Consider the following 13339-nt stretch of genomic DNA (forward strand, 5'->3'; position numbering starts at 1 on the left):
AGAGCCAATTTCAGCTTGAAAATGTGTGCGTGCAGGGGTGTGAATGAGCTGCGGTTCACAGGGGTGTCGTGTCGTCTGCGCAATGATTAGAGACCGAGACCTTGATGATGGCGTCTCTCGGGGTCCTAATGTTCAGGGGTTGAGGGAGGAGAAAATGCGCAGGTGGAGACCTGAAGTCAATTGTATTTTTCATTTAGCAAACGACACCCTATTCCCAGGTGTATATAGTGCTCTACTTTGGAGCAAAGTCACACCGGGTGTCTTATGAGACGGAGGCTGACGACAGAGAGAAAGATGGAGAAATGTAGAGGGAAAGACGGAGTGAAAGAAACAGGAAGACGGAGAAGGAGATGAGTAAAGATCGAGAGACAACCAGTGGATCTCACCTTGTGTGAGGGAGGTGTCGGAAGCGCGGCGGCCCTCCCTGAAGCTGATGGGCGAGCGGTTGTGGGCCTCCCTCCTTTGGGAGCTCAGGCCCTGCATGGTGGGGTTGGGGGGCCGCTGGCTCATGAAGGGGCCCTGGGTCATGTGGGGCCCCGAGCTGTGGGTGTTGGCCAGGACCACCTCGCTGAGAGAGGGGGCGTCCTCCAGCAGACCCAGGTCACTGTGCAAGGAGCCCATGTCGTAGCCCATGTCAGAGTCCACGCTGCCCAGGGATGGGTTGTGCCCCATGGTGAACAGTTTACCTGTTGGTTCACAGCAATACAGGAAAGCAAGGGTTCATTGACAGTACTACTGGTGTATTGGATATTGCTCTAATTAGGGTCACAGGTTTTTCCAGGTAGGTCTTGCACAATTATCATATAAACGTGTAACCGACACTATGGACAATAACCATGAACAAAAAAAACTTTGTTGTTGTCATAATCGTTTAAGAGGGGATTCAACTTTTACATTCAAGTAGATATAGTTTACCCAATAGGATTTACATGTTTTTTTAAAGTTTTTTTTTTTAACATGAAGTGGGTAAAGTTAGCAATCATTTTACGAGCAGAACGGCATGGTTGGGTGGAGACCCTTGATTTCCAAAAGCTCAAAGCTGTCAAAACCAATAGTTAGAGGGTGTCACTGAAGCTGTCTTGTATTCATTAGGTATGTGATAGCTACATTTTCAAATATGTATTAAGATGCATTACAAGCTAAAAAAAAACAATTATGAATATAACAGTGACCATTTGCATGACAATTAAACATTACCCCAAATTCCATAATCGTCACAGCCTGTTTCCCGGGTAAGGTAATTGGAAAGATTCCTGAGGGGTATGCTACAAAGCAAGACCAATGACTTAGCCAGTTAACTTCCCACAATATTCTGAAATAACAATTTATTTTTTAAGAAGATAAGCATGAAATGGGCATGGTCTAATTGCCTCAAAAACCAAAAAACACTAAGTATAGCTTTCTTAAATTAACCAGAAAATCAACAGTTATTTCAGTTTAAAATAAAATAAAAGTTAGCTGGCTAACTCATTGATCCTGCTTTGTAGTGTACCCCTCTGGCCTCAGCTAGATACAATAAATAAAACCAGTTCATTCACTCATTCATTCATCCATCCATCCACCTATGAATAAATGTGGTGCCTTTAAAATAACAATTTGCACTGGAAGCGCACATTTTCCCCATTCACAAACGCAATACTTCCTGGCTTAGCAGATCAACAACCCATCGTATGAACACAGCCCTACGTCCACGATCTAGCCAATGACCTATATGATTATTTAATGTCCCAGAACCTTGGTTCAGTTCTGACCTTGGTTGATGACGGGGCCCAGCTGGTTAGTGACCTCGGACAGGGTGTGTCGGCGCTGGCCGAAGCGAGCCATCTGGAAGGCGGAGAAGAGGTGGGCGGGGTCGTCCTCGGCGTCGGGCTCCTCCGTCTCTATGCCCTCGTCGATGGACGTCTCCATCATGTTACTGGGTGAGGACGCGCTGGACTTGCGCAGGACTGTGGGGGGCAGGGGGTCCAGCATGCAGCCATTCACCTAAAGGCAAAGACAGGGAGAGGCACGGTGAGTTGTTTGCTGGAGCAATCCATTTATGAAATGTATTTCACAGGGACAGTGGACATAAATCATTAATTCCCTTTCCACATCAATGCTCAAGTGCCAGGTGTTCGCAAAAGAGCTAACTTTCATCTATAGCCCTTGGGAACTCGCTATAGAGTTCAAACTGGGTTACCAACACAGATTCTCAGCGCATTCTCTCTGGAGAGCTAACACGAGTTTCCAGCACCCAGGCAAGGTTACTCATCATGAGAGAGGGTCTCACCTAAACACCTCCATTACTCACCCATTTATCTTCATTCCTACGGGGCAGCATGAGACTCTATGGACGTGAATGGGACCTCCTTCTCTGTCTCACACACACACACCCTAAGCGGGAAATGGCTCCTCTATCGGTTAATTCATGACCAGGTAGCTTTCCCCTAATGTACAAATCCAGAGGGTCCTCTCCACTTGTGTTATTGGAGTGGACAGCTCTGCACCTACAATACTGCAAGGCTTGGGGACTGGATGAGTAAACAAAATGTGTCTGCCATTTCCCCCCCCCCCCCCCGTTGGTCAGACATTAAGAGGGAGAGGGGAGGAAGTCTGGTATGCATGCACAGGAAGTGTGCTTTGGCCGAAAGTGCAGCGAGAGACTCTTCCACAGACACAATCAGGCTCGCTCATCACACACACCTCTCGCTCACAGTCTCTCTCTCGCACACAAATCTCTCACGCACTCGCATGCACACACTCTGTCTGCCTCTCTGACACACCCCTCGCTGACACGGATCATCTGGATGAGTTGCCGGGGTAACCAGAACCCTGGGCTCCTCCAGTCAGGGCCGCTTTGTACAATTCCTGAACCCAGTCCCCTGAAGCGTGCTAGGCCAGGAATGCTGCCTGTTACTCAACACACTGGGGAGGGAGAGGGGCTGGCTGCACGAACCCAGGCCACACCAGCCTATTACTGCACTAGTGCCTAATGTGCATCCAAAAGGGGCGGCAGGGTAGCCTAGTGGTTAGAGCGTTGGACTAGTAACCGAAAGGTTGCAAGATCGAACCCCCGAGTTGACAAAGTAAAAATCTGTCATTCTGCCCCTGAACAAGGCAGTTAACACACTGCTCCTAGGCCGTCATTGAAAATAACAATTTGTTCTTAACTGACTTGCCTAGTTAAATAAAGGCGAGAAAAAAAGGGGCACACTATACCCTTTTTAGTGCACTAGTTTGACCAAAAGTAGTGCACTAAAATAGTTAACAGGGTGCCATTTGGGATTCATTCCTAGTCCCTACAGTGCCTAGAGCCAGCAGGGGCTCATCAAGAGTGAGGGAGGGCAGAGGGAACAGCCTCAACAGGCAGCATCCTGGTCATGTGTTCTGCTGGTGCTCCCTCCTGCTGCTGAGATCATGCTAGTTCCTTGTTTTTGAGGGGCCACGCCGTGTTCCCTCACCAAGATAACACTTGAGCGTTATTTTGATTTAATCTCTCGCAAGTCTGCTGGTTACACAATTTTTTTATGAGGGTTAATATATCTTTTTTTAAGTATAGTTCGTCAGTTAAGACAAAAATTGGTTGTAAAAGTGATAAATAAAAGTGATAAATAATAATAAATAATGGTCAAAATAAAACGAGTATAGGGTCTGTGCGTATAAGGCAGCTGTTCAACACACAGCAGAAAGCAGGGGAATGGTAGATTGCTCAACGTAGAGTGCTGACGTCAGGAGCGAAGTCGAACGCTTAAAGCCTGGCCAGGCTGGAAGAAAAGGTCACAGTCTGGCACAGATAAAGACAGACACTTAGCAGAGGAGGAGGAGGGGAGTAAGGGAGAGTCTGGATCCAGACGTGCAGGGACAAGAGTACAGCAGATGTCACATGGTCCAACACTAAGTGTGCGTGTGCTCCTAGTGTGTGTGTGTGTGAGAGAGGGAGAGAGGTCTCTGATTGTGCCCGAGCTGTAGAGAACTGGCAGCTGTCATATCAGATGTGTGGCCCCAGCCAGTGACAGACAGACAGAGACAGACAGAGAGGGGACGGATGGGGCTGAGTGTAGCTGCTTACGTAAACTAGCGAGGGGCAGCTGGCCGTGCGGTTACTGTTAGACCCAGCCAGCCCAGTGCCTAAGCCTTAAGGGCTCTGGGGACCTGCTCACAGGGCAAGACACATCCCTCCATTCCCCCTCTGATAACCAGGCTGTGGCTAGGGCAGGGTGCACAGACAGTGTGTTTCCCAAATAGCACCCTGTTCCCTATATAGTGCACTACTTTTGACCATGGCCCATAGGGACCTGATCAAATGTAGTGCACTATATAGGGAATAGAGTGCCATTTGGGATGCAACAGAGAGAACGGGGGCCAGCCAAGTAGCATTAGCAGCAGGTCCAGGTCAAGAGGGGTCAGAATAGGACAGGGGATTTGAGCGAGGTTAACACACAGACACACCGTCACGGTCCCAGCTTATGTACTCTACTGTGGAGCCCCGACCTCAGCGAAATGTGAGTCAGAGCTCTTTCATAACATAACTGTGACGCAGTTACCGCCATCCATCACTCAGGCAGCATCCCATATGGTACCATATTCCCTTTATAGTGCGCCACTTCTGACCAGGGCCCAGGCCAAAAGTAGTGCACAACTAAATAGGGACTCGGGTGCCATTTAGGATGCAGACTCAGGTGGAACTAACTAAGAAGTTCCCACACGATGTATAAAAGGGGGTAAGAGGGGACTGGGGCTGGACTGTGTCAGTCCTCAGCTGATTTTGTGTTGTTGTTCTATTGAGTGCCAAACTGGCAACGCTCTGTTCTCTCGCTGCCTGGCTGTGGGGAGTTGGGGACAGCCTTGAACAAAGAGCCCCCTGGGGAGGAAAGGAGGGAGAAAGGAGAAGGCAGCATGAGTGGGCTAAACTCAATTAAATACAGACAAGACTCCCCTCTTGGATAACTCAACTGCAGTGGCCAGTCGGGGTTGGGGTGGCCTGGGGGGAGGATCGGTCCTCTGTATCGTCACCACTGTCCAGTTGCAATAAGTGCTCCACGGGGTCGTGTTCAGTTGGAGAAAACCTTTTGAAACGTTTTCAAACAGGGGAGGTTCTCCCTGAGTTTGTCCAATATGAACATCAATTTTTGTAATTTGTTTTGCTTAATTCCACTAACTCAACAGTGTTATCCAGCTGGAAAACTGGATAACACTCCACATAGTGGATGTCCACAGGCCGGGGTGCTTCGGTTCAGAATAGCTCGTAACCTTAGATTACATGTTGTTTGGCGTCGTGACTTACTTTAGGAGTGGCCACGTCCTCGACCATGAAGCTGTGCTCAGGCAGAAGAGGCGACTGCGGGAAGTTGAAGGCATCGGCCGAGGATTGGGGCAGGGCCGGGGAGCGTAGGAGACCCCGCACCCCCTGGGGCAAGAGACCCACCTGGGGGGAGCCACCGCTCGGCTCACTCGGCTGTAGGGGAGATAGATGGAGGGGTACAGAGAGAGCGAGAGAGAATGGGGGAGGAAGATCCGGAGAAAGAGATGAGGGTGAAAGGAATGGATAGAGAGCGAATCAAAGAAAGAGGGTGAAAGGAATGGATAGAGAGCGAATCAAAGAAAGAGGGTGAAAGGAATGGATAGAGAGCGAATCAAAGAAAGAGGGTGAAAGGAATGGATAGAGAGCGAATCAAAGAAAGAGGGTGAAAGGAATGGATAGAGCGAATCAAAGAAAGAGAGGAAGAGGGTGAAAGGAATGGATAGAGAGCGAATCAAAGAAAGAGGAAGAGGGTGAAAGGTAACAGAAAGATAAAAAAAGGAAGTTGAATGGATAGAGGGGGAAAAAAGATGGCAGCGAAAGGAAGAGAAAAGACGCTTCATTAATTAATGAATGAATACATGTTCTTTGAAAAGCCAGGTGTGTGAATGGAAATGTCCTTGATCATTAGGACCGCAGACAACTATACTAATGCACCACACAGACAGATCTGCTTTGTGGCGCTGAAAAACGGCGACGAAGATAGCGGGGGTTACCTTGACGACAGTCTGCTCGGCGATGGTGCTGGGCCGGCGCTGGTGTACGTCAAGCCGCTGCTCCACAGGGAAACTGCAGCGGTGGGACTTGAGACGCTCCACCAGCAGGTAGTAGATAGCAGCAAAGTGGTTGTAACTCTTGTTCTGGAGCGACTGGACACAGGCAGGGACAAACCATGTTAAAGCTGCAATATGTAACTTTTTGGGAGACCTGACCGACCAAATTCACATAGAAATCTGAGTTATAGATCTGTCACTCTCATTGAAAGCAAGTCTAAGAAGCAGTAGATTTGTTCTATGTGCACCACTTCTATGCCTCCCGTACTTAAGTTTAATTTTATGTCTTTTACTTTTTTCGGTAAAAAATATATTTCACAGCGTTTTAGATCAGTGGTTCCCAACCAGGGGTACTTGGCCTATCCACAGGGGGTACTTGAGAAGACTCAGGAGATCATAGGCCTGCTGGTAAAATGCACGAGGGGGGGTACTTCAGGGGTACACTGGACAGAGCAAAATTCAGTTGGTGGTACAGTAACCAAAAAAGGTTGGGAACCACTGGTTTAGATGGTACAGTGAGTCTCTACACGACATTTGCTTGTTTTGTCACAAACTGAAATAAGGCGAACAATTAGAATTTTAGCAATGAGGAAATGGCTGAGACATTTCTGCATAGTGCATCTTTAAAGGGATAGTTCAGTATTTTATAACTTGATGTTAGATTGTTCCGCACCCTGAACGTAATATATGGTTTGGTTTTCTTGAAACAGCCACTACACGTAGGGCAGCAGGTAGCCTAGCCGTTGGGCCAGTAAGCGAAAGGTCGCTAGTTCGAATCCCACTATCCCGGCATTGCAAGAGCCATGTTCTACCAGCTGAGCTAACATCAATACTCATAATAGGGTGTCATTAGAGATACAGCCAATATCCACTCTGGCACACTACTCTGAATCCTTGCACAACACCAGTATTTCTACTTGCACATCATCATCTGCTCATCTATCACTCCAGTGTTAATTTGCTAAATTGTAATTACTTCGCTACTATGGCCTATTTATTGCCTTACCTCCTCACGCCACTTGCACACACTGTATATAGACTTTCCTTTTCTCTATTGTGTTATTGATGGTTTATTCCATGTGTAACTGTGTTGTTGTTTGTGTCGCACTGCTTTGCTTTATCTTGGCCAGGTCGCACTTGTAAACGAGAACTTGTTCTCAACTAGTTTACCTGGTTAAATAAAGGTGAAATAAAATAAAAAATAAATAAAATAACACATTGCGTCATTCTCTTTAGTATGCTAGTGTAGGGCCGGTTCCAGACATAAGCGACTAAAAAAGGAACTCAGTCTGGGTCTCAAAACAGTGTTGTTTTGCCACGAGGTGGGTGCCGCCCAACCAAATCTTGCTTAGGGCCACCAAAAGGCTAAAGCCGGCTCTGCTAGCGTAGATATTTTCTGCGTTCTAAATGGCACCCCTATTCCCTTTACAGTGCACTGCTTTTGACCAGGGCCCTATATAAGAAACAAGGCGCCATCTCTCTCGGTCAACTTTCACCTCGATTGTCTTGTGTTGGTCGATGCCCAGGCTGTGCATGAGCCGCAGAACCTGCTCGCTGTACTCGCCCACGCCCAGGTCGCTCTCCTGCTGGTACAGCATGGGCCTCTGCACCGGCACGTCCAGTGCCATCCACTTGTGCTCCTTGATCTGGGCTACCGACAGACGCTTGGACGGGTCCAGCACCAGCATCCTCCGGATCAGGTGCTCGCAGTCTGGGAGAGGGAGGACAAGAGAGGGGGAAGGGGAGAGAAAGACAAATAAAGACGGAGACAGAGAGAGAAAGGGGAAGAAAATGTATGTACAATCCCTGGTACAAAGAACCATTACAGAGACATTGTCTGATGACAGAGAGGAGAGTGTTCTCTTGTCACGTCTGACTTTACACATTTGCCCCTGACACATCAGACCATACACAACAACACGCAGCCCGGGACAGCGATACTGAGTGTACTGTGTGTACCATGTACCGAGAATAGAGAGGGAAGAAAACCCCCATTTGAGTGAAGCGAGAGCTCCCGCTGAAACGTTACATTGGGGAAACAAAGCGGTTCTATTGAAGCAGGGCAGGCCACAGGGAAGGAGTGAAGGAGCACCTCCACTACTCACGCTAAGAAAAACAAATGATCTCAGGCAGGAATGCACAGTGGGCTCGTCCCCGCTTTCTCTAGCCCCCCCTGTTGTCCTCTTTCTATCCCCCTCTCATTCTTACTCTCTCTGCCTTCTTAACGCCATCCCTCTCCATCTCTCCTTCTCTTTCTCCCTCGTCTCTCAGAGGAGGATGGAGAGGACTCTTAACCTTCAGTTAGCGGCTAAATGAGCTTGACGTCACTAACCGCAGGGTCTTAATAGGATTACCGCCCACTGGGCTGAGGCTGTGCGTGTGTTTGCATCTGTGTGTTTCTGTGCGCGAACCCAGTCTGCGTCTCGCCTCTTCTCAACTCTTCAGCCTGAGCTACCTACTCATCCTCATCCTTCGATCTATGGTCTTATTTATGATGACTGCTCTGCTGCCAAATGAACACTTCTCTGGGAGAGAAAGCCAGCAAGAGTGAGGGATGAGCGAGAGAAAGAGTGAGAGAGAGAGAAACTATGTAATCCACATTGACACTCTTCTTTTCTCTTTTGTACATTATGACACTACCATGGAAATATTCAGGGCCGGGACGGTTAACACTTCCTTTCTTTTGTCCCCCCCCCTGCTTTCTTTATCTCGGATTTCTGTTACACCCAATAGCCCAGGGCAACTTCAATACTGACTTCAAAGAATGTACAGTACTGGAGGTAAAACAAAGCAGTGTACTAACAGTACAGCGCTGCCTGATTTGTTATAGAGAGCCTCTGTACCGTACAGTATGTGTGTGTAGCAGAGAGTGAGAACATGTAGGGAGGAAATGGAGGAGGAAACGGCACTCTGTTCTTCTCGTCTGAAGCAAAAGGAGAGAACAGGACCGGAGCGGGCTGCATGCAGGCAGGCGAGGGGGCTTAAGTAACACTCCTACATTCTCAACAAGGACTAAATAGTTCCCTGAACAAAGCCTGTTGACCCCCACAACAATAATATTAAGGGGTTAGAACGCCAGGGCTTAAAAACAAAGGTGTCATTGTATGCTAATGATTCATGTTCTTTTAAATCCACAATTTGGATCCCTCCACAGCATCTATATACTTTTTCTAACCTCTCTGGATTAAAAGCAAATTATGATTGGTGTACTTTATTACGTACACAAAGAAAATGCAACTTTTACATTACCGTGTAGTTTACCAATAAAATGGTCTGACGGGGATGTGGCCATACTCGGTATACATATCCCGAAAGAAAGAAATGATCTCACTCCAATACATTTTTATAGAAAGTTAGCAAAAATAGATAAGATCTTGCTACCATGGAAAGGAAAATACCTGTCTATTTGTGGGAGAAAAAATATCACCCTGATTAACTCGTCATATCCCAGTTTACCTACAAACAATAGTGCGCAAGTATAAACACCATTGGACCACACAGCCATCATTACCATTCTGTCTCCTAGAGATGAACATTCTTTGGTGCAAAAAGTGCAAATCAATCCCGGAACAACAGCAAAGGACCTTGTGAAGATGCTGGAGGAAGCAGGTACAAAAGTATCTATATCCACAGTAAAACAAGTACAATATCAACATAACCTGAAAGGCCGCTCAGCAAGGAAGAAGCCACTGCTCCAAAACCGCCATAAAAACTCCAGACTATAGTTTGCAACTGCACATGGGGACAAAGATGGTACTTTTTGGAGAAATGTCCTCTGGTCTGATGAAACAAAAATAGAACTGTTTGGCCATAATGACCATCATTATGTTGGGAGGTAAAAGGGGGATGATTGCAAGCCGAAGAAAACCATCCCAACCGTGAAGCTCGGGGGGCAGGATCATGTTGTGGGGGTTCTTTGCTGCTGGTGATTCACCTCTACGCAGACACCATTTTGTATACTTCTGGCCCTTCTTTGGACACTGTTAACTAACCTCCAGACGAGCATCAATGCCAGACAACTCTCCTTCCGTGGCCTCCAACTGCTCTTAAATGCAAGTAAAACTAAATGCATGCTCTTCAACCGATCGCTGCCCGCACCTGCCCGCCCGTCCAACATCACTACTCTGGACGGTTCTGACTTAGAATATGTGGACAACTACAAATACCTAGGTGTCTGGTTAGACTGTAAACTCTCCTTCCAGACTCACATTAAGCATCTCCAATCCAAAATTAAATCTAGAATCAGCTTCCTATTTCACAACAAAGCATCCTTCACTCATGCTGCCAAACATACCCTCGTAAAACTGACCATCCTACTGATCCTCAATTTCGGCGATGTCATTTACAAAATAGCCTCCAACACTCTACTCAACAAACTGGATGCAGTCTATCACAGTGCCATCCGTTTTGTCACCAAAGCCCCATATATTACCCACCACTGCGACCTGTACGCTCTCGTTGGCTGGCCCTCGCTTCATACTCGTCCTCAAACCCACTGGCTCCAGGTCATCTACAAGTCTTTGCTAGGTAAAGCCCCGCCTTATCTCAGCTTACTGGTCACCATAGCAGCACCCACCCGTAGCACGCGCTCCAGCAGGTATATTTCACTGGTCACCCCCAAAGCAAATTTCTCCTTTGGCCACCTTTCCTTCCAGTTCTCTGCTGCCAATCACTGGAACTAACTGCAAAAATCACTGAAGCTGGAGACTCATATCTCCCTCACTAACTTTAAGCACCAGCTGTCAGAGCAGCTCACAGATCACTGCACATCTGTAAATAGCCCATCCAGCTACCTCATCCCCATACTGTATTTATTTATCTTGCCCCTTTGCACCCCAGTATCTCTACTTGCACATTCATCTTCTGCACATCTATCACTCCAGTGTTTAATTGCTATATTGTAATTACTTCGCCACCATGGCCTATTTATTGCCTTACCTCCCTTATCTTACCTCATTTGCACACACTGTATATACACTTTTTCTACTGTATTATTGACTGTCTGGTGCACTTCAAACTAGATGGTATCATGAGAAAGGAAAATTATGTGGATATATTGAAGCAGCATCTCAAGACATCAGTCAGGAAGTTAAAGCTTGGTCGCAAATGGGTCTTCCAAATGGACAATGATCCCAAGCATACTTCCAAAAGTTGTGGCAAAAGTGTTGATCCTAACTGATCTAAGACAGGGAATTTCTACTAGAATTAAATGTTAGGAATGTGATAAACTGAGTTTAAATATATTTAGCTAAGGTGTATTTCATCACATTCCCAGTGGGTCAGAAGTTTACACAATTAGTATTCGGTAGCATTGCCTTTAAATTGTTTAACTTTTGTCAAACGTGCTTCACGGTTGGGATGGTGTTCTTCGGATTACAAGCCTCCCCCTTTTTCCTCCAAACATAACGATGGTCATTATGGCCAAACTGTTCTATTTTTGTTTCATCAGACCAGAGGACATTTCTCCAAAAGGTACGATCTTTGTCCCCATGTACAGTTGCAAACCGTAGTCTGGCTTTTTTATGGCGGTTTTGGAGCAGTGGCTTCTTCCTTGCTGAGCGGCCTTTCAGGTTATGTCGATATAGGACTCGTTTTACTGTGGATATAGATACTTTTGTACCTGTTTCCTCCAGCATCTTCACAAGGTCCTTTGCTGTTGTTCTAGGATTGATTTGCACTTTTTGCACCAAAGAATGTTCATCTCTAGGAGACAGAACGCGTCTCCTTCCTGAGCGGTATGACGGCAGCGTGGTCCCACTGTGTTATTACTTGCGTACTATTGTTTGTACAGATGAACGTTGTACCTTCAGGCATTTGGAAATTGCTCCCAAGGATGAACCAGACTTTTTTCTGAGGTCTTGGCTGATTTTTTTGATTTTCCCATGATGTCAAGCAAAGAGGCACTTGGTTTGAAGGTAGTCCTTGAAATAGATCCACAAGTACACATCCACAAGTACACCTCCAATTGACTCAAATGATGTCAATTAACGTATCAGAAGCTTCTAAAGCCATGACATAATTTTCTGGAATTTCCCAAGCTGTTTAAAGGCACAGTCAACTTAGTGTACGTAAACTTCTGACCCACCGGAATTGTGATATAGTGAATTATAAGTGAAATAATCTGTCTGTAAAGAATTGTTGGGGAAATGATTTGTGTCATGCACAAAGTAGATGTCCTAACCGACTTGCCAAAACTATAGTTTGTTAACAAGACATTTGTGGAGTGGTTGAAAAACAAGTTTTAATGACTCCAACCTAAGTGTATGTAAACTTCCGACTTCAACTGTATATATTTACAAAAATAATATATGGGGGATTGGAAATGATGCAGACAATTACATTGATGGAAGCTACAACCTATCTGCAATAATAAAGCTGATCTACCCCCTAAAAAAATTTATATAATAATACAAATATATATATATATATATATATATACACATATAAATATACACACACACACACACACATATATATACATATCTATATATATCGTATCGTGATGTCCCTGGCAATTCCCTGCCCTAGTAGTAGATGGGTTCCATTTTGAACAGGTATTTATGCAATGCAGTTGAGCCTCATGTCAAAAGCGGTCAATGTTTTCCTTGCATGCTAGACCCCTGTGCACTGGTGAGACACAACAGAGAGGATTCTGAAGAGCTCCAAGCAGCCAGTTAAAGGGGTAATCCGGGATTGGTATATACATTTTGGGGACTATTAAATTAACTATGTCGCCATTGATTCGAGGAGATAAACATTTCTACAGCCCCATCCCTCAGCAGTTTACCAAAACAAGCGGTGGAGTGACCATTTTGTTGTTTTTCATATCCCGTATTGCCCCTTTAATGTCCTCTACTGGTATTCACCAGTGAACAAAAACCTTTCCAACAACACAGACTGCTGTTTGGCTTCGGATGGTGTTTTTCCATAGGAGCAATGGTGTTACTTCAGGCTTTTTTGGGGTGTAAGCACTATGTTATTGAGTCTCACCTTCTGTCATGAAGTAGGGGATGCGGAAGCGACCCTCCAAGACACGCTGTCGGAGCACGGGTAGGGTGGGGCCATCGAAGGGCAGGGCACCACACACCAGCACGTACAGCACCACCCCCATACTCTACATTGAGACACCCAACCACGCACGCAGACAGAGACACACACACTAGGTCAGGGGCTGCAGTGGGAAAAATCTTTACACTCACATAACTAGATCAATCATGTACAAAAGGCACCTAGATGTATGCGAGGGCGAGTTCAATATGCCGTAAAAAAACAGGGAGGGCTATAAAAA

The 13339-nt window shown here is 46.2% G+C and overlaps 1 protein-coding gene across 1 annotated transcript in view; it reads right to left on the reverse strand.

The window, feature by feature from the left end:
* sik2b (salt-inducible kinase 2b) overlaps nt 1-13339 on the reverse strand; it is a 58886-nt gene that overhangs the window by 6684 nt on the left and 38863 nt on the right. The window contains exons 6-11 of the mRNA XM_071356608.1: nt 13042-13165; nt 7548-7762; nt 5995-6147; nt 5264-5434; nt 1752-1983; nt 387-686 (exon numbers count right to left, since the gene is read on the reverse strand). Of these exons, the coding sequence (XP_071212709.1) occupies nt 387-686; nt 1752-1983; nt 5264-5434; nt 5995-6147; nt 7548-7762; nt 13042-13165 (1195 nt within the window). The remainder of the gene's footprint in view (nt 1-386; nt 687-1751; nt 1984-5263; nt 5435-5994; nt 6148-7547; nt 7763-13041; nt 13166-13339) is intronic.

This window comes from Salvelinus alpinus, chromosome 21 (genome assembly GCF_045679555.1).
Source record: "Salvelinus alpinus chromosome 21, SLU_Salpinus.1, whole genome shotgun sequence".
Classification (NCBI taxonomy): domain Eukaryota; kingdom Metazoa; phylum Chordata; class Actinopteri; order Salmoniformes; family Salmonidae; genus Salvelinus; species Salvelinus alpinus.